Source organism: Lithobates pipiens, unplaced genomic scaffold (genome assembly GCF_037356315.1).
Source record: "Lithobates pipiens isolate NorthernLeopardFrog02 unplaced genomic scaffold, aLitPip1_a1.2 Scaffold_13, whole genome shotgun sequence".
NCBI lineage: Eukaryota > Metazoa > Chordata > Amphibia > Anura > Ranidae > Lithobates > Lithobates pipiens.
In genome coordinates this window covers 110,593,892-110,616,929 of record NW_027507718.1, presented here as the reverse complement: position 1 = coordinate 110,616,929, position 23,038 = coordinate 110,593,892, and the positions used below count along the sequence as shown (strand labels likewise).

Below are 23,038 nucleotides of genomic sequence, written 5' to 3'. Positions count from 1 at the left end.
AAAGTCTTTGTTCTGATCTTTGAGAATAAATTACTTGCACAGTATATGCAGTGAGAGATTTGAGTGAGGGCTTATTTTAACTGTTTGTTAAAAATATATAAATAATTTTAAGTCCATAGCCTGGGTACGGGTGCATTTTAGGTCTTTCCCTGTGGCCTCTGTGGGGACAAGCATTGACAGCTCTAATGTTGCTATGTAGGTTTCTCATTCGAAGAATCACCAGGGGGCAAATAGATGACCACTCACTTGCAAAATCGAGACTGGTCCAAAGTTCAGCTTTGAGTATATTATAGATGATTTTCCTCCCTTCAAAATGATATGATTACTTTCAGTAAAACAGTTCTTGCACTGGTGTGATACACATTATGCAGTAACAATATTTTCCTGCTCATAGAATATGTGACACAGTAAAGGCAATTGCAAATTTTACTTACTTTTTACATTTTTAAAGAACATCTTTGTTCTCAGAAGCACCACACAATGCTATTGTTATCAATTTTGATCTGTAAATTAGCATTGTCTGTTCTGACAATGAAAAGTAGATGTAATGACAGTGAATGAGAGTTCACTAAGCATCTAACCTCTGCAGTTAGAATAGGAGGGAGCATAAAGCAGATTTGGTTGACATGTGCAGCTACATACTGTACTCAAACTAAGTATTTCCCAGCTGGGAGTCTGTGCTATTACAGGCTTTACTGGAAAGAGAAAGAACAGCATCCTGACCTCAGCTGACTAACAGGATGAAAAAAAAAAAAGAGAGAGAAAAAAATAACAGACCAGGTCAACAGCAGAGAGGAGGTGGTCATACGGATAGATTATTACAGAATTAGAGGCTTTAATATAAAGGTATGTATAAACATTAGGATTGCTGGTGCTCAACCCCAGGGGCTGAGGGAACTAAAGAACATTGATGAACAAATGTGCAATGCTGGCTATCTGCACCCAAGGCTGTTAGAATGGCTGAACAATGTCTGCATCTGATTTGCTGCAGGCACTGCTCAGCCAAGATTTTTCCACCCAGGTTCCTTTGACAAAAGTCAGTTTTAAAATCAACTTTTGTTAGGCTGGATGGTGCCAGCAGGGCCACCCATAGTACCGATTTCAGCAGATTCAAGGGAAATAACCTGCAAATCAATCTGTGTATGAGCAGCCTATGTAAATATCCACTTTTCTAAGTGAAGAGTCTATACTCAAATTTTTTTGTTCATTTTAGTTATTCTGTACAGTGAAATTTTACTTTTTAAGGGATTACCAGTTAGTAGCTAATCGACTAGTTAGTGCCCAATTCAGAAGAGCATAGAGTCCAAAGTACATATTTGGTTCAAATGTTCTGATGCCTGTGAGTTGGCACTAGCATCTTTATTCTGGCTTCTTATGGTTGTCGTTCTTAGGTCATCCTGATTGGCTAGTGCAGGATGACATAACCCCTGTGTATGCAGTTCAGTCATCTTGGACACAGACACAGCGCCTGCAATGTATACTGAGCTGAGTATGTACAGCTCAGTGTACATTCTAAAGCTATGTACACACAATAGGATTTTCCGACAACAAAACCATGGATTTTTTCCCGAAGGATGTTGACTCAAACTTGTCTTGCATACACACAGTCACACAAATGTTGTCAGAAATTCCGAATGTCAAGAACGCGGTGACCAACAATACGTATGACGAGCCAAGAAAAATGAAGTTCAATAGCCAGTACGGCTCTTCTGCTTGATTCTGAGCATGCGTGGAATTTTGTGCATTGGAATTGTGTACACACGCTCTGATTTTCCGACAACAAGTCTTGTTGTCGGAAAATTTGAGAACCTGCTCTTAAACATTTGTTGGCAGAAATTCCAGCAACAAATGTTCTATGGAGCATACACACGGTCGGACTTTCTGACAACAAGCTCACATCCAACATTTGATGTTGGAAAATCCTATCGTGTGTACGGCCCATAAGAAAGACTATGAGCAGGAAGGTAGATTTATTTTTTAAAGCAAAAGAGATTTTGCATGCCTTTTCTGCAATAAACAGCCCGTCTGTTTACAATAAAAAAAAAAAAAAAAACTGCTAGATGTGTACTGCGGAGTAAGGGATAGGGACTGTTTGAGGGGTTATTAAAATATGCTGTTTAAATGGGTGATTTAACTTAAGGTGATTTCTAAAAAAAAAAATCGAGAAAAGGGATTTTTAGTATTTAGACTTCACACGTCTCTTCTGCTAAAAAAAAAAAATAATAATTTTCCCTTAATGCAAGTTTTAAAAGAGAACACAATGTGGTACAATCGGCTATTAGAGACAATGTTACTCCTGTGTAAATGCACAGGAGTTAAACCCAAAGCGGAGCTGTGCGGGACAGCTTAGATCTGTCATCACTGAAGAAATGTGAGTATAGTTCTGCTTTTAAAAAAAAAAAAAAATGATTCATGGATAAATAAAACTGAACATTTTCAAATTAATTTCACATGAAAAAATGTAAATTCCAAGCTTAATAGATATGTTTGTAAATGGAAAAACAATGGGATAAAATGATGAACAGAGCTGAAACAAGTCATCCATTTAAGTGAATTTAACATAATGTAAATTACATGTGTCATACTATACACACTATTAGAATTTCAGCATTCACTTTAACTGTTCATTTTAATTGAAAATCTTTTCATAGAGGGGACTTAATGATTATCCATATTAATCTTTTTCCTTCTCATTGATATTATTCTGACCTTGAGAGAGCCACACTGGGTATGTCTGCTTCAGTGCTTCCCTTTCCATTTTACAACAATAATTCTGCAGCTGGATCTTGCATGACAATATACGAGTGCATCATATGTCACAGTCATGTCATATGTTTCTAATTCTTTAACCCTTTAATTCTTTAAACAAATTATGTGTGCATTTTCCTTACTCACAGAATTATTATATTCAAAATGGTCAAATGCAACAATTATGATTCCAAATTAGCTTTTTCGGTTTAAAAACAAAACCATTGCACAGAGCAGGTAAGTACAACGTGTGTGTTATTTAAAAAAAAAAAATTTGACTTTGCAAATACTTTACATTTTACAACTAGCAAATGGCAAGTTCTTATTAATTGCAGATTATCTGCAGATCTTCTGCTATAAACAGGCCTGAATAACTGAAAAACAGACAGAACCATCTTACTTAAAGTTTTATTGAACTATACAGTGTCCCCACTCACACTGCAACACTAAAACTTAATTTAAAGTGGTTGTAATGGCAGAAGTTTTTTTTTGTATCTTAACCACTTCAATACAGGGCACTTAAACACCTTCCTGCCCAGACCAATTTTGAGCTTTCAGCGCTGTCGCACTTTGAATGACAATTGCGCGGTCATGCTACACTGTACCCAAATGAAATTTTTATAATTTTTTTCCCACAAATAGAGCTTTCTTTTGGTGGTATTTGATCACCTCTACGGTTTTTATTTTTTGCGCTACAAATAAAAAAATACCGAAAATTTTGAAAAAAAAATGTTTTTTTTTGTTTCAGTTTCAAAACTTTGTAAATAAGTACGTTTTCTCCTTCACTGATGGGCACTGATGGGGCTACACTGATGGGCACTGATAAGGCGGCACTGATGGGCACCAATGAAGTGGCACTGATGAGGTGGCATTGCTGGACACTGATAGGCGGCACTGATAGGCGGCACTGATGGGCGACACGGATGGGCGACATGGATGGACACTGATAGGTGGCACAAATTGGCACTGATAGCTGGCACGGATTGGCATGGATGGGCGGCACATATGGGCATGGATAGGCGGCACAGATGGGCATGGATAGGCGGCACAGATGGGCATGGGTGGGCACTGATAGGCGGCACAGGTGGGCACTCATAGGCGGCACAGGTGGGCACTCATAGGCGGCACAGGTGGGCACTCATAGGCGGCACAGGTGGGCACTCATAACAGGTGGGCACTCATAGGCGGCACGGGTGGGCACTCATAGGCGGCATTGGTCTTATACTGTACTAATGGATGCCAATCAGTGCCAAACAATAATGCATGCCAATCAGTGATGCCCATTGTGGGCACTGATTGGCATCCATTATGGGCACTGATTGGCATCCATTGTGCTGACCATGGGCATCCCTGGTGGTCTAGGGAGGATTACCTTTTCCCTGGTGGTGTCCCTGGTGGTCCAGTGTGGGCATCCTCGGGGGGGCTGTGCTGATAATCGATCAGCACAGACCCCCCCCCTGTCAGAGGAGCAGCCGATCGGCTCTCCTCTACTCGCGTCTGACAGACCAGACCAGATCACCGGCTCTTCCCATTTACACTGTAATCAGCCGTGATTGGACACGGCTGATCACGTGGTAAAGAGTCTCCGTCGGAGACTCTTTACCGAGATCATAGTTGCCGGGTGTCAGACTGACTGAGCAGCGGCTCATAATCCTGAGGACGTCATATGACGTCCGGTCAGGATTATCAAACCACTTTGCCGCCGTCTATTTGTAATAGGGCGGGCGGCAAGTGGTTAATGCATTCTATCCTTCTGTGTGCAGCAGCCCCCCTAACACTTACTTGAGGTCCCTCTCTGTCCAGCGATGTCCATAAGTGTCTCAGCCATCCTCGATTCTCCCTCCTGAGACACTGCAGCAGCACTATTGGCTTCTGGTGTAAATCAAAGTCAGCTAGCCAATCAGGGGAGAGAGGGGCCACGGCTGGGTCAGGGCTCTGTGTCTGGATGGACACCAGAAATTATAACTCAGCCCAGGTGCCCCCATAGCAAGCTGCTTGCTGTGGGGGCACTGAACAGGAGGGCTGCTTTGTGCAAATGCACTGCAACTGAGCAGATAAGTATAACATGTTTGTTATTTTTATAGGAAAAATAACAAAACTTTGCAATCACTTTAAGCACACAGGACATTTGTAGTACGCCTTGTCCTGTTGTGTGCCCCTCCCCCCTGTACTTACTGACAATTCCTAGATGTCAAAATAATAGCCAAAAGCTGCAGTGTAAATAGAGTAGCTGTACAAACTGCTGCTGTAAAAAAAACAAAAAAAAAACAGACCATCTGATAGAGTGTTTATTAACACTGGTCAGAAAGGAGATAATGGAGAAAGGAGTGTAATTTTTTGTCTACTAAGTTGCACCCCTCAGGGATCAGCTTCAATCTGCTTTTTTTTTTAAATATAATTTGTTCCTCTTTAACCCCTCATTAAACCTAGTTTTTCCTAGGCAGCCCCCTTCTCCTCCTCCTCCTCCTCTTAGCTATTATTTTCTAGCTGCATTTTTTTTCTATTTTTCCTAACCATTATTATTTAAACTATTTTTATTTTTATTAATTTTGTTGGTTATTTTTTTACATTTGTAAATAACTTTTCAATGCTTAGTATCAGAATCACAAGTTTAGTGTTATTTTAACCAGGACAAATTCATAATAAAATGTATACAATCGATATACATATGTAATATGTATGTAATACTATATTGTTGCTAAACTAACAATTATAAGAAAAAAAGAAGAAAAGAAAAAAACTTTTTTTTTGTTTTGTTAAATTTTTTGTCTATGGATTGCATAAAAAATTCAATCATTTCTACCAGACAATATCACCAAAGGAAGGCATGGTTTGTCCTTAAATATTATTTATTAATAATATTAATTATTTATATTTATTAAAAGTACTACTAAATAAACAAGGTCATAGGTCTTAGTTCTACTAAATAAAGAAGGTCTTAGCAAAGATCGCTCTGGTGTATAGGGGGATGTACAGGTTTGAGAAGCTAAAGTGGTTAAAGCTGATCTTCACGTAATAGGTAAATATGAGGATGAAATCTGTATATGGTACCTGTTTTTTATGTCAACAATTTATATTTTTGCCCATCCAGTCCTTAGATTTATAAAGTACAGGCAGCCTGGGCTCCGCCCATTTTTCCCACTGCTTTTAAGTTACATAGCTAGGTTACCTTTCTTTTATACACACATTATTGTACATACTGTACATAATTGTATTCAGTAATTTGCACAGGTTGTGAATAGGCACGCAGTACTGAGCTACTTTGCAATATAATTGTCATGCACCCATTAATTAGGATTTATTAAAAAAAAGGATAATATACTGTGTAAACATTTTGTATAATGCATTATATATATATATATATATATATATATATATATATATATATAATTTATGTATATACTGTGCATATTCATATACTGGTTCTGGTATGCAGGGTTGTAACCAAATTAAATCTCTAGGTTTTTGACATGTGTATAAACATTAGGTGCAGAAATTGCATGTATAAGCCATTATTATTGTTTTGTTTAGTACCCAAAAAGGACTGAAGATATACATCCGAGTGATGACACAAAATTGTCATGACACATTGGTGATATAAATACACACTGCATTAAATAAGCTATCTCTTATGTATATACTGAGTGGTAAGAGTATCCAAATATTGTTACTGTATATAGCCATTCCAAGATAACACCTTGTCTATGAATAAACATGTTCAGAGAGTTATCACTGGCCATTATGCCAGAAGAAATATGACGTCTTGGATAGTATTTAGCACAGTTACATATATCTGCAATAAATAACTGAAGAGAAATAGAAGAAAAAGAGAAAGAAGCATAAGGAAGAAAACATTAAACATAATATTGGAAAAAGGACACAGAAGACACATGGAAGTAGAAGATAGCTGAGGTTGAGAAAAACCTAAAGAAGGGTAAACAGTAGAAAGGAGGACCACTGCCCTTTCTGGACTCTCCTAGGACCAAGAAGAACCTTCCCAGATCCAGCTGAAATTTTTAGCCAGGAAATTATAAATAGAAATAAAACTCTGCAGTGCATCGAAAGTAGTCCCAGTGGAACCAGGCAGCTGGATATGGTTCAGATTTATGCAAAATGTTTTCCATAGATTTAATCTCATTCGTCTCACATACCCACTTTGCTATGGATGACGTGTTTGCGTTTCGCCAATGCCGTGCCATATTGGTGTAAGTTGCGGACAGCATATGATGTAAAAGATCTTTTTTGATAGATTTAAATGATTCCAAAGATTTTTCTCCCAGAAGGGAAGTATTGAAAGACGTGTCCCAAATGGGACATAATGCTAACACCAATTAAACACTGTCAACATCCATCAGAATTATTTGAATCAAAAACATATAAATCACTAGGGCATTTGTAACATCAGGATGTAATTGTATAGTTGTATTTCTAGTGCATTGCAGATATTGAGGGTTTTTGTGCCAATACCAGAGATTTATGTCAATCTTAGACATCCCAAGTTCTCTCTCCCACAAAAGGTGTGGGGCATGAGGATAATGGCCATGGAGAAAAAACTAAATTGAAAATATGTAGGTTGGCTTCTTCTCATGTAGAAGGCAACTCTAAAATCCAGTAAGTGACCTCTGTATGAGAGAAATCAAATTGAGAGAATGAATACAATTAGAGATTTAAAATCTCCACTGCCAAATGGATCTGTCAAATACCAAAGCTGGATGATGGAGGGGAAGTTCCCTATTAATGTTTGGAAGAGTCTAGTGTTTTCAAATCTATCCAGTTCATGACCACCCTATAACAGATTTACTACTACTTCTGTACAGACTCACATGTATGTGTGTATGTATATATATATATATATATATATATATATATATATATATATATATATATATATATATATATATATATATATATATTTGTGTGTGTGTGTGATTCTGCACTTATGCATAAGGGACACGCTGCATCTGCTGTGATTAGTCACAGCAGAAGCCGATCAGCGGCTGCCGGCCAACGGATGTACACCGGGACCTAGGGATCGGCGAGGAGAGACACATGATGGAGCTCTGCATAAACAATGCAGAGCTCCATCCTGTCAGCAGGGATGTGCTGGATTTTGTTTCCCTGCAAAGCAGGCACACATTTAACCCCTTGGTTACCCTATATGTTTAACTGCTTCCCATCCAGTGTTATTAGTACAGTGATAGTGCATATTTTTATCACTGATCACTGTATTAGTGTCACTGGTTCCCACAAAGTGTCAAAAGTGTCAGTTAGTGTCAGATTGTCCACTACAATATCGCAATCCCACTATAAGTTGCTGATCCCACCAAAACTAGTATAAAAAAAGAAAAATAAATTCCAGTATATATAACATAGTTTGTAGACACTATAACTTTTGTGCAAACCAATTAATATATGATTATTGTTTTTTTAACAAAAATATACAGCAGAATACATATATATATATATATATATATATATATATATATATATATATATATATATATATATATATATATATATATATATATATAAATTAGATCATTTTGCAATCTTTCTGCTATAAAACATAAAACATTTAAAAATCGTTTATAGTGCAAATGAAAAAAAAAAAAAACTCAGTGGTGATCAAATACCACCAAAAGAAAGATCTATTTGTGGTAGAAAAAAATTACATAAATGTAATTTGTGTACAGCGTTACATGACCATGCAATTGTCAGTTAAAGTAACACAGTGCCGTATAGCAGTGGTCATCAACCGTGTCCTCAGGGCCCACTAACAGGCCAGGTATTATGTATTAGCTTGGGGAGATGCAGACTAGAATACTGCAATCACTGAGCAGCAAATTATATCACATATATTTCAGTTATCTTGCAAACCTGGCCTGTTAGTGGGCCCTGAGGACAGGGTTGATGACCACTGTCGTATAGCAAAAAATAGCCTGGTCATGGGGGGGGGGGTAAATGTTCTGGAGGTCAAGTGGCTATACAATGCCAAAAACACAGGGGAATGCATAACAAGAGAGATTTCAGGGTTTGAGAACAAGAGAGTCATTGGGCCTATTTGAGTGTAGAAAATCCTCTTGTTATGTAGGTAGTCCCAGAACCTAATGGTAGAAGGCATATCATCAACTTTAGGGCAAAACTGGAGCCTCGTCCATGGCAATGATGTCAGTTTCAAGGACATTTCTTCCTTCAGATTAATCCATTGGTTTTAATACATATTGTCTACCAATCCTGGATCTCACATGCATCTATACAAAGTCCCTTGTTGCACTACATATAAGGACAGAGAATCATAAAGGAGGCTGTAGCTACATTTATCCAAAGAAAACTAAATTTTTCCTAATGTTTTATGGCCTGATTTATGTTCACATTTTTAAAACAATTTTTATATCAATCATTGTTTTGTTCTCTGTACCATACAGATGCAATTGCTACACTCATTGCATACTATCCTATTTAGCTCCCAGTGGCTACTTTACTTTCCAAGCACAGCTGCATGCCAAAAAGTGACAATAAAAATTGCACGGGTGTAGTGAGAGAAACAAAGTATATGGAATGTGGCAAGTAAAAAGCGATCTACTTAAAGAATGATGTACTGCTTAAAACCCTTACTGTTTTCCTTTTTGTTCTGCATAATTAAATTAAAAGTAAAAAAGCCTTGCGAAAAATACATTATGAAAACATTGCTGGAATGTATTATGGAAACATTACATTACTACTTAGTGTATTCTTTGATTAGTGTAAGGTAAAAAATATACTATTTCTTAATAGGTCAGTTCACCTAATACTAATATTTCATGGTTGGTCATGGTTGGACAGGCTTTAATAAGCTGAGCCAACTAATTGCTTGAAATGTCATCTACTTGAGACATGAGTAGTGGGAGGTCTTTGTTGGAAATGGAAACAGAGACAGGAAAAGGATTCTCAACTCTCCTACTGCAATCACTTTAGTGTTATATTCATAAAAACATATACTGTATATATGGATATTGATATTCCTCCTGATGGCTATATCAAGTTTGTATATCTGGGAAAACCATCGTATTGATATGCATGAGTGGGACATTGGCTCTTTAGTTTAAGAGGTTTAGATTTATGTACAGTTCAGTAGTAGAGTTATACTACAAGTATGGATGAGTATGAAAATCAGGATCAACGTTTGTAATTTTGTAAAATGAATAGTGCACTACTGTTATAACTGCCACCATTGTGGAAGACAAAATAAAGCAAAATTATTGAAAAGTAAATGGTTATGTATTCTGATATTAAAAAAAATAAAGGTGACACAACAACCATGGCCTGATATTTGAAAAAATATGTGCAGATAATCTCAAAGGAGATGAATCACAGCAATGTATAGCTTGCATTAAGTACTGCTGCTGTGACTGGTGATGGTCTGGAAATAGAGGGCCTGCAAGAAGCTGACCATCCTTGCCATCCATGTGCACATAAGACACAGGTTCTGCAACCACTGACATATTAATAAACACCCACACAAGCTGATAAAGACACCTTGTAATCCTTGACCAACAGCATACCCTGAAAGAGGTCCTGTCAGCTAATACATTTCAATCACCTTCAAAATATTAAAGACCAAATAGAAGGTATAGGAGAAGCAGTCTTCCTGCATAGGCAGGGTTTTCAAAAGATCTGCTGCACTGGAGGGCAGAGTGAGCTATTGATATTGAGGACAAATAGGCACCCCTATCCATAGAATCACATTTAGCTCTCATATGGCTAAAGCCAACATTATCAGAATTAAGGACTTAGAAAACAAAATGTAGCACAACAGCATGTGCATTGAGGTGTTGCTGAGTGAGTGGGAGACCTTAAAAACCTTCAGAAGGGATGTATTTACACCATTCTTTACAGTTGAGAATGCCCATAGAAATACTATGCAGTCTTTACCCTTGGGTAATCCCCACAATCTATGCTGACTAGACTCATAAATTATAAAGAAGAGAGCATGGGTACGGCTTTGAAGGGACTGCACAGGCCCAGAAGCTAATGCACATTATGATACCTTAGAAGTAAATAAGAATAAGAGGCCAGTGTGTTCACTTTTCTAAGGCATGTTGTGCTCTAGTGAAATATTAAAAGGTTGTTTTTAAATCCCTCATTTATCTTAGAATAAAGGAACACATATACACATTAAGTACTGTATATGTAAACCTGATTATTTAAAAATGATATATGCTTTAAAAAGTTATTGTACTATAGAAGCCATTTTCAATATTTATAAATCGGCAGCATTCATTTAATTTATACCTGGTGATCCTTAAATTTTCATGTCATAAGGTCACAACTTTCCCAATTGTACTCCTGCCTTTTAGATGGAGGCTATGAATGGCAGGCATGGTCCACTATTGTTACTAAGGAAATACACACTCTGAGAATGTCATGCGACCATCACTGGAGAGCATAATGGAAGGATATGACTGCAAAGAGGCTGTAGATCAGTAGCACTGAGATGCAGTGATGAATGAAAAAAGATGAAAATATATATATATTTTTTTTTAAAAGAGAGATGTTTATAATACACAGTGCTTAATGTAATTCCAGTTAGCGTTACTATCTACTTTAAAAATCAAATCACATTTTTAGCTTACAAATAAACCAAAAAATTGGATTATTGTATATTTATGCTTTTACATTCCTATTTTGAACAAATAAATCATTATATTTTCTATTTGTTTGTATTTTCTTTTTAATTTATTTTATTTGTTTTCAATTTTGCTTTAGTAAGCCATAAACTTGTAATTTATTATTGGAGCATTCATCAAGCAGCCTGACTTTGTTTCATTCCCACCAACTGCTATCTCTCTCTCTCTCTTTGTTGAGTTTAAATAAATCCCTTTAAATTAGCTTTCATTGGGATGAACTATTAAAGGAAGATGGACAATGTTTATTACCCAAAAGTTTACGAAATGGCTGATAGTGCACACAAATGATGTACTGTACAAAAATAAATTAAAAGCAGCATGTAACCAGAGGAATGAAATATGTTTCAATTAACATAACAATCGTTCCAGCAAAATATCAATTTACATTTAGATAAGGTAATACATTGTTTATTTTTTGACACTCATTTTCTCTAGATGTAGAACTAATATGATTTAATGTATTTTCTGTCTTTTTGTTAAAATAGAAACAAAACAAAAAAAAAGTATATACCTTAATATGAACAAAGAAAAACACATTGTTAAAATGCTACAAATTAACATAATATAAAACCTACATTTGATGATCACAGTACACTCATTAAAGTATACACATGGCAACTAAATATAAATACAGCAATCACTCCTTTAGTCTGGATTGATGTGGCTCTTCATGGTTCACAATAAAAATGAAAATGAAGGAGAAAATGTTTTTGCAGGGAGATTTTGGGGTAAGTAGACACGTTTAACAAAAGAATACAAAGTGTAACAATGACTTGAAAGCTATGGGGCATATATATATATATATATATATATATACACACGCTAACTGAACAGATTACTGTAAGTTAAAATGTGTTGCTCTACTTTATACTTTGCTGTTACATTTTACACTACTTTACTGAATAAACCTGATTAGGTGGCTTCATGAAATATAAAAATATTATCATTTAGTCAGATATGCTGAAAAAGTAAAGTACCCACAGCAAACAGACTTCAATTTTTACTTATTTTATTGGCTGCTATGAATTTCTGTACTTTGTACTGCAGCTGCTTTTAGCACTGGCTTATTGAAGAAACCTAGTCTTTTTTTTCTTTTGTCAGGGAAGTGATTATAATAGCAGATGAATGCTAAGGTCTCCAACTCACTAAGCTAGACAGAAGTTTTCCAGGAACAGATTCTGCTCCAACTTAAAGAATAGATATATTTTTTTATTATTATTTTTTTTTTTTATTACATATATGTAAATAGATTGAATTAATGATAATAATCCTATTAATGCATTTGTGTTTTATCTGTTTCCAGCCTGTAGGCTGTATAAACACAGACTCTTGTGGAAATAGATTGCAGCCATGATCCCAGTATCAACATTTTCAACCAGCCATTGGCTTTCCTGTAAAAGTTATTTCAGTGGCTCTACAGTTGCCTGTAGTTTCCACCACCACTGTTCCCATCCCATCAGGGAGCCCAAGACCTGGGTTGGAGGAAGTGTAAAAAATAATTCAATTAAATATATACTGTAGTAAAATTGACAAAAAAATAAATAAAGTGCCCCTGTTCCCCAAGCACACATACAATTAAAGTGCCCCTGTTCCCCAAGCACATGTACAGTGGATCCCATGCACATATATAAATGGTGAATGCACCATACATGTGAGGTATTGCTGCAAACATCAGAGTGAGAGTAATACATCTTAATGCCAGAGCTCATGTTTTACTCTAAACTGGCAGCCTGAAAAGGCTTTTAAAACGTTACCTAATAAAAATTTTAGGTCCTATAGTTTGTTGCCTTTCTAAAGGTATTCAAAAGTGTAAGTCTTGTCATGTTTGCTATCCATTTACTTGGCATCACAGCATGTTTTATATTTTACAAATAAAAAATGAGTATTATGTTTGTGTGCACTAAAATTAATTTAAGTGTATTTTTCCGGAAAATATATGTTTTATAAGTGTGACACATTTTTTTTTTTTAACAATTACCATTTTTTTTCTGAAGTAAACTTCTAGCAAAAAAGAAGCAGATTTTAACAGATATGTGAGAAATGTCAAAATTTACCTGGGCAGCAAGTGCTTAATAACCTTATTGCTATTTATAATTTGTAAATATATATACACATAGGGAAAAGCCATATTTGCTCATTACAGAGAAAGGCTTTCCTCTGCTTCCTGACTGTGTTTTGCTGATTCTCTTATGCCAATAGACTCTCTCCAGGCTCAATGTCACCAAATCTCTACTCTTTTAGTAAATCAAGCCCTATGTGATCTTTGCCATGGCTCAGTTAGGGAATATGTGCCCTTTTTTTTTAATGTAAAGCATGATGTAATAGCGGTCCTCTTTAATGTGAACCCTTCCTTCCAGAAGCTAAGTCTGCTGGGTCTTTGACTCTGGTCTCTCATGGACCAAAGCATCACTTATCTGTTTTGCCACTCCAGTCTTTTAACTATTGGAATTGTCATAGTTCTGCATAACTGTATTGCAGTTATAGTGAGTCTCAGGGTGATTGGCCAGCTCTTTCTGTTTCCTTGCCAGGTTATTGTGTTCCATGCATAATCCTACCTGCTATCCTCTAATACCTTTATTGCTACTTGTTACTGATCTTGGCTTGTGTTCTCAATGCTGATTCTCTGTTGTCTACACTGACCCCAGCTTGTGACCTCAATGCTAATTCTCTGCTGCCTGATTTAGGACACCGACTCTGATCTGGACAACTTAATTTCTTTCTCACTAAGAGATCTTCGTAGCCTGAACTTTCTGGCCACTGGTCTCCACTTTCTACAGGTACATTCCTAATGTTTCCTAAGCTTCCCTTAGTGTTCTGTACATTACAGAAAACAGAAATTAAATTGCAGTATCCATCATTGTGTCTTCTGCTTCCCACTCAATGTATGATCAGAGCAATCTAAGGTTATACTTGGAACAGCAGACATTCTCTTATGTAGTGGAGAGGGATGATTGTGAAAAGAAAGAAATGCCACTGATCTTAGGCAATTTATATTAGTATAAGGAAGGCATACAGTAAAATACCAAGGAATCCACATTCTTTAGTGCTTCTAAAAGGATTTAGGTGCCTTTAAAACAGGTAAAGACCAAATGAACTTCCAGTTTAAATCCACTAAATATATTTAAGGTGCTTCAATACAAAAGGTGTGCAAAGTCTGACAAAGAATGTGTAGGAAAACCTATTCCCTGCCAGCATGCTTTGAGAAGGACACCATCGTCACATGCGGCTATCAGCAGGGGTCCGGTGTTCTGGTTCACTGTTTCAGGTCAGATTTCAGCCCAAATTTTCACCGGAACTGCACCAGAATTTGCATCGGAGCCACAGCTGAGATATGTGAACTGGCTCTATAGAGAGCTGGTCAAAGTCTCCTGCTATTGTGAATTGGATGCGGGTAACTGCATCCAATTCTCAATGGTGTGAACCCAGCCTAAATTATTATTTTGTGAGGGTCTGGCAGGCAGGATTTTGGATGGTGTGTATGTGTCACTTTAGATTCTAACATACACATGATAAGGGGCTCTAGAATTGATGGCTGATGGAGGCAGTCCCCGGGTTATGAACACATTAAGGACTTTAGGTTTGTGCATAAGTGGAATTTGTTTGTAAGTTGGAACACTGCTTGTAAGTGTAACTTCTGTCTGTGCAGGAATGTGGGATGTTACGGCGTCCGTCTGTGCAGGGATGTGGGATGTTCTGGGCACTTCTGGGGCTCTTCTGGCCATGCAGTACATGAAGTACTGCAGTGTGGAATGTGGCAAGATAGCTGCTCATAGATATTCAGGACCAGTGTGGGGTACAAGCAGCCGGCATTGAGGCCATTTGTAAGTAGGACTCATTCGCAAGTTGGGTGTTCATAAGTTGGGGACTGCCTGTATGAAAAAACAAACTTTCTACATTCCCAGAATTACATGTTCTGTTCTGGGTCCTGGAATCCATAGGCTTTGTAGAACTTTGGGGATTGCTAGGTGGACAGCTTAGGGAATGCATTAGGGGGCACCCTGTTAGTCAGGACCTAAACTGAGTTTAGCAGTGGTACAGACAAGCAGACTCCTTGTTTTATGCTTAAAGTGGTTGTTATTCTAGTTACACTACGTTTACCTACAGGTAAGCCAATCATATAATATTTAACATATATACGCTTGCACCAATGTCATTGGCGCATGCGCACTGAAGAAAGGGCACAATCGTGCCTTTTTTTAAAGACCCATGCCATTTCTAAAGGGCCCATGCCATGACACACAAATCTGGCCAGTCACAGAGCCAGAGTTCACAGCCCCGGAAGGAAGAGGGATGAAGATAGATGTGGCCACCAGTGGGGCCAGGAGACACAGCCGGCATCCTTTGCAGGTAAGTGTAACATAATGGGCTACTATGCGATGCAGAGTAGCCCATTATGCTTTTGCTTAGCAGGGAAAAGAAGAGGAAGTAAAACCCATCAGGGTTTACTTCCTCTTTAAAGTGGAAGTAAACTCCCCTATTGTTTTCAGCCAAGGAAGCTGCCATCTTTGCCTCTGTTTAATCTTCAACTGCTATGGTGCTGCATATGTGATCCGTTATGACACCAGCCATTGGATGGTTTGATAGTTTGGCTGAGAGCACAGCCAATGTGCAGTTAGCATTCCTGGCACGCCTTTTTTTTTAACTGTTTAAATCCATGGGTTTACTTCCACTTTAAGACTTGCTGTACAGCGCCCTACTGCATTAAACCTGTGTTTGTTTGCTGCCTTGCTTAATAAACATTCAGGACAAGCCTGCTTTGACTGTTTCTAGGTGTCCCTGTCTGATACTAGGTTTTTTAGCTCCCAACACCAGGTGAGTCTGTCTCTTTACAATAAATATATATAAAAGGGTAATTTAAAAGAAATAACAGACAAATATAGGTGCTTTCTTAGTGAGCCATACAGATTTACAATTTTCCAAATGTGTCATAACAAATAAAAGATGCCATATTTTCTTATGCTCCAGTATTTATAAATGAGCCACATACGGTAATCATTTAGCACTATAAGCAAAAAAACTATCATGAATAATAGCTCTCACTGTTCTATTAATCAATAATGGATCTGACATAGAGCCAAGACAGTATACTGCAGTTCCTGTAATTCCTATTAGTGAAATATCATGAATATATTTATAGCTGTATTATTATTTAAACACTTGACAATGCTATTCTTCACACAACATAGATGGAGCAATTGAAAGCTCTGTAATTGAAGCTGCATCCCAGCATCACACTTCCTTCGACAGGGATCTATGACTGTGATTTTCCTAGTAGTCCACCTACTTTGCATACACTACAAATTAAATTCTCAAAAACTAATCTTTTCTAGAGAGCAGCTTAGAGCAGGTATTAAAATGAAACTTTTGTTCTGTCTGACAAGGTGCTTAAATCATTGCTCTGTTGCTTAGTCACTCCTCTGTGTATTGGACAGAATAAGTGTTAATCAATCCTTCGGGGAAGAGAAAAAGATAAACAAATAGGCAAAATCAATGTGTAAGCTCTCCATTTTGTTTCTTTGGAATAGGTTTCTTCTACTGAATTTTGCTGACTGATCATTAAATAATGGGAAAAAAAAATCAATGGAAAATGGAAAAAAAAATCCACATTATATGTATGTCTATAGTTGAAATGCTGAACGTGTTTTTGTTTAATGCTAAGTATTGTTTGATTTTAAAATGAATATTTGTGCCTTTGTTAATGAGGGCTTGTACGCATATAAATGTAGAGATGTCACATCCACACTGCCTTTGTGCAGCCCCTAAATGCTATAAGTGCCAGTTACAGGAAAGTTGTTCTGTGGCCAATTGGCACAAAATCCAGAAAAGTGAAGAGCTTTCTTTATTCAAAAACACATCACTCTGAAATGAAAAATAAATAATTTTGGCAACCCTGAATTGTTTTCCAAGAATACAAGTCTGCAGTGCACTTTACAAATATAATTTTCATTCCTACACTGTCTTTAACTTTATAGACAATAGTCAATGTCCATTGGTGCAAATTTAGCATTCAACCATAAAACTGAACTTTAGCCAGATAAAAAAATTATGAAAATGCATCTCCACATTTATTATTATATCAATAAAGGTATTTTCCAAATACTAGCAGTGTACTTTAATTTCCTTTGGCAACAGCCTGAATTTTACTTACAATCTCTTGTACAGCAAAGTTCAGTTTGAGAGAGGGAGAAGCAGCACAAAGAAAGACACAAAGAGATTAACATATCAGTTCGCTGCTTCTCTTGGGGTTGGGAGGCACCATGTAAGAGAAAAATCAGGTCTTCTCTGCCACACAGGGCTTTGCTGCATGGCAGGACTGACTACACAGAAATAAAAATCCATTGGCAGATAAATCAGCTATGATATGTGTATTTCATCTGTGTATTAATTTGTTTGCCTTGGTTCAGCTTTAAGTCACTAACCCAGAACAAGTATGTACCTGATGGACCTCAGTCTTGTTTCAACCTTACTTACAATGTAGATATGAATGCTGCATTTTTGTCATTCTTTGATATCCTCAAGTTATATAATGTCATTATTTGTACTAAACACAGCACTACACTGTATTTATATAGTAAATATGCATATAAGAAGATATACAATCTTAGATATGTATGCATTTAACTGTATAATAATGTTTCCATAAGGCAGCATACTGTATATATGCTTTAATTCCTTAGTTCACACATTTAAAAGAAGTAAATGCTTTTCCAGCATAAAATTATTATTTGTGTGAAATTGGACCAAATTATTTGTAAACTGTTATATTTATGTACATTTTTCCAATGTTAGGTTAGAAAAATGCCCTTGTATTCTTTTGAAAAATATAAAACAGATATGCATGCAAAGTAAAGCAACCTGTACGCACCTTCTAATAGCTGCAAAATAAAATCCTAAAGATTGGGTATTTCTTCTAGTGAGAAGAAATGATAGAAGAGGTAGATAGAGATAAGAGACTAGCTGACACTCATTTCATAGGTAGATAAAACCTAAAGCTATCGCCAGACAATCTGCATAATGATCTAGCATCATTCAAAGAAAATTATGTAAAGCAGTCAAATGGAGAAGAAAATTTAAAAGACCATCTGAGTGGAGTAGCAAATGAGTTACTGATATAAAAGGGATAACCTAGAAAATAGGCTGCAGGATAATAAGTTTTCAAAAGTCAGACTAAGGAGACTCTGTGTACAATTGATATTATTCATTTTGGGATAATACAATAATGAGCCTATTAATTAATTATGAAAAGGAAGTTAGAAAGTGCAAAGTGGATTGAACTAAATTCAATACAGGAGGATAAGGAAAAGATACATTTGTTAAGCATAAATGCTGGCAATAAAGAGAATATTAGGGCTGGCTATACATTAAGACATTTTCTTTCCTTCATGTGCGGTGTGAATATGTTGATGGGGTAATCCTTTCCGCTGCGCTATTATATTCTCACAGCGAGAGGTTTACCCAGATGTCAGAATACAATGATTAGTGCTGCTGGCTATAGCCAGGGGTAGTAATCGCACAAAAAACACAGACAGGCTTCCCATAGATGGATTTAAATTCATCCAGGTACTACTGAACCAGCTGAATTTTGAACAATCTATGGCTGGCTTTAGAAGTGATCCTAGTCTATTCACATTAGAAAACTTGGAGGTAAACCAGTTTGAATTTTGCTGGCTTAGGAATGCCAATCCACCTGCTGTGACCTTCCTCTCCCACGGTTCATGAGGTGCAAAACATGCATTTCAGTTTACATTATTAATAAGTATAAGCTCATGTTTTACACAGAATTATATATTGTGACAGTGCTAGACCCTGCCACAATGTGAGTTTAGGTAATGGATATAGGAATGACACAAAGTTTGCACTAAGGCAGAGTGTGAGGCTCTGGCATGTTTATTGTGAGTGGAGAAAACTATATGTTTACAGGTTCTGTACTCCCTGATCAAGGCCTGGAGCTTAAAGGCTTCATAGAGATTTGGAAGGTACAGAAACTTCAATCCTGTGTCCAGGCCTTACCCAGAGACATGCAGACCATGTGCAGGAGGGATGTGTGTTCCTGCCATGAGACTGCACATTATGTAGGGTGGATTCCTTGCCCACAGGACTGGGAGAGTTTGGACAACTGCATGAATCTGTGGTGATTGAGAAAACTGAAGTGGCTAGTGAGTCCAGGAGGTATGGAGGGAGTCCGTAAATCTTTGAAAGAGAGAGAGAGAACCCAAGGTGTGAGGATAACTCTGTCTAGAGGCCAGGAGTGGGCCCATGCAGTGAGGTGCTGTAACAAAAGCCCGAATGACTCAGGAGAGCCTGAGAAGTGGGACTGAAGTAATGGTGCTGCTGAAGTGTAGCCTGATGATCAATTCTAATAAAATAATAAAATTTGCTGCTCACCTTATCGCGGATACCTTGCCTCATTACTTCTCTCTCAGCCTCCATCTTTGAATATTTTGCTTTCCTTTCCTCTTCTTGTTGGCGAAGAGCTTCCTGTTGCTCCTCCATTTTTTTTTGTGCGTCTGGATCTTTCTCTTCATCCCCCCCAAGCATTTTTCCCATGTCTTTTGTAGCACCTATAAGATAAAGTGAAAATGCTTAGGACCTGCTCAAATATAAATAGATATAACATACCGTACACATGTACTACTATGCAACAATTTGTTTATGGCATATGTAAATAAAGAAATCAGAACATACAGTGCGGTAGTCAATTAAGAGGTATGCTGTGTGCACACAGGACACTACATGATAAGAAAAAGAATTAAAAAAAATGTACCTGTTCCAACTTACAAACAAATTCAACTTAAGAACAAACCTACAGACCCTATCTTGTTTGTAACCCTGGGACTGCCTGTAATTATTTTTCGTTACTGGCTCCCTGGCAAGTGTGCTGGAAAACTGTTTGTTATGTTGTATGCCTAGCTAGTTTTGGAGTGGCTGTCACCGACTGTAAATCAGATGCAGATCAAAATCCTCTCAACAGCGTATGTTATGTCAAGTGAGGCATGTTATTGATTGGCACATTTACTGGAAGACTTTACAGCTTCCTGCATTTAGTATGATAAGGTACATTCTTAATGTTCCCATGGTTCTATATTAGTTTTGGCACAAGAAAGACATCAGGCGTGGGGGAGGCCCTGGAGAAAGTGGTGTTCTGGTAGTGGCATTTTTACGCAGGTGGCTACTGCACTTTATGATAAATCAGGTCTGAGTAAATATCTTGGCTAGTTTAGAACAGAAATACACAGAGTTATAATAAAACAAGTAAAGGAAATAGATCAAAAGTCTATGGAAAAAACTCCTATCTCTACAATTATTAACCAAGATGCATTTTATCATCTCAGAGACTTTTCTATATTCGTACAAGTCTAATCCCACAGTATTCTACATCAGGCATATGAAATTATAGCCTTCAGGATACCAATAATTTTTAATGTCTCTATGATTGATTCAATTCACCTGACATCCATACAGGAGATGGAGAGAATTTGCTTGCAAACCCCAGGTCAAAAAGATCAATTCTGTTTAGTGTTGCAACCTTTACTTCTTGAAATCTATCCTTCAAAATGAGATATAGCAGGGAGGAAATAAATGTTTAAAGCCATTTGTGGGATGACCCCATTAAAATAAATTGCATTTTTGGTTGGAGATAACATATTTCACGGGGTTTGCACTCTCACTGCTTCTTGACATGTATCATTCATAATGTCCGCATGAAAGATCAGAAACACTAGCATCATTACAATCATACACAGCCATGATATTTTTATTGCCCTGATATTTTTCACTAGATTGTATTTTATTTTCTGTTTTAAAAAGTTTATAAATCAGCATTTAATAACTTGCCTTTTGTGTTTACTATTTACAAAGAAGCAATACAATCGAGAAGCCTCCATGCAGTACAGGTTAGCATTAACCTTATCATTAACCCTTTCGCTGCCAGGCCCTGTGCTCTAATTTTACCCTCAGGTGGCCAGACCATTTTTGCAATTTTTCCTTTGCTTTTTTATTTTTCACTGATAGCTTTCAAAGTTTGTAAAAGACCCCCCAAACCATATATTTTCTGAAAGCACATGACTAATAGAATGAAAATAAGGTGCTACTGATTTATAAGGTCCCACGATATTTGCGCAAATGTTTATCAAAGCAATATTTTTACTAAAAATCCACTAAAATCATTATTAGCAGATTAATACACAGACAATTTTGAAAAATTCCTACTAAATATAAAAGCTTAACCTGTATTGAGTTAATAAATAACAAATATTTGGAATTTTTACATTGTGCCTTTTTTGCAAATTGGTGAAATTCGAACATATGTAAGAATGGAAATATCCAAATTTCTTTAAAAATCTGAAGCTTTTAATTTTTCCCTTACAGCTTTGAGACTTTGTGAAAGATCCCCAAAACCATATATTTTCTGAAAGCATATGACCTCTAGAGTAAAAATAAGGTGCTCCTGATTTTTTATACTCTGTGGTATTTGCTCAAATGTTTATTAAACCAATATATTCACAAAAAATACAGTAAAACCATTAGTAGCAGATAAAAACACAGCTAATTTTACAAAAAAAAATGAAATCCCTACTAAATATAAAAGCTTAACCTGTAAGGAGTTTAAAAAAATAACAAATATTTGCCCATTTTAAATGGCACCTTTTTGAAAAATTGTGAAAATCGAACGTACCCAAAAATTTCCCCAAAAAATCTAGAGGTTTTCATTTTTCACTTAAAGCTTTCAGAACTAATAAAAGACCCCCCAAACCATACATTTTCTGAAAGCAAATGGCCAATAGAATAAAAATAAGATGCTAGTGATTTTTAAAGCAGAGTGATATTTGCGCAAATGTTTATCAAAACACACTAAAATATTAAGTGTACATAAGCACAACATAACAAAATTCCTGCTAAATTGCTAGTAATCCATCGTTCACGTGTGGCATACTAAAGTGTATTCTCATGGAGGGCTATGTTTACCTGCACCCAGGATGCACAGGTACTCCATGCATCCCCGTAAGGCAGTCTCATTTATGCCAATTGGGATGCAATGGCTGCACAGGCATAGCTGCTATTCCCAATCTGACATTGGAGTGGGTGTGGGCACATGACCCCGAACGCAGACAGTGTGAGCTCAGGGACATGCATGCGGACCTACATGGATATAAAATTGGAAGCAACGGCTCTGTTCATGCAGGTGCTACATCCCAAATGACATCAATGGGACTGTCTGCAGAGAGATTCACAGAACACCTGTGCATCCCTATAAAGGTATGCTGTGTATGCCCTGTGTGAACAAGGCCTTAGGTACCTTTCACCCTTTCGGGTCTGCCTGTCCATTTTGCAGGCAGGCCCAATCGGACCACCCATTGTTCTTTATGGAGAGGCTGATGTAAAGTAACATGTGTCCGTTTACACCCACTTGCATCCAATCCAGTCAAGTCCACTAAAAATAGAGGGATGGGGATTCTATTCTCCACCCATCTAGCATATCGGATCAGATGGAAATGGGCAGGTGGTCCGTTTCCATCTGACCACCCCATAGAGAATAGCGGGCTGTGTCCGTGTCCACTCTGCATCAGCGGAGGGGACACGGACCTGTCATCCACCTGATGACAGATTTCACTCCATGTGAAAGG

General features: G+C 37.1%; 1 protein-coding gene across 3 annotated transcripts in view; it reads right to left on the bottom strand.

Annotated features, from left to right (window-relative positions):
- Window positions 1-23,038, bottom strand: part of CPLX1 (complexin 1) — a 283,741-nt gene that overhangs the window by 45,279 nt on the left and 215,424 nt on the right. For all 3 annotated transcript variants that reach the window (XM_077475392.1, XM_077475391.1, XM_077475393.1), the window contains one exon: window positions 19,800-19,975. In XM_077475392.1, coding sequence (XP_077331518.1) covers window positions 19,800-19,975 — 176 coding nt within the window. The remainder of the gene's footprint in view (window positions 1-19,799; window positions 19,976-23,038) is intronic.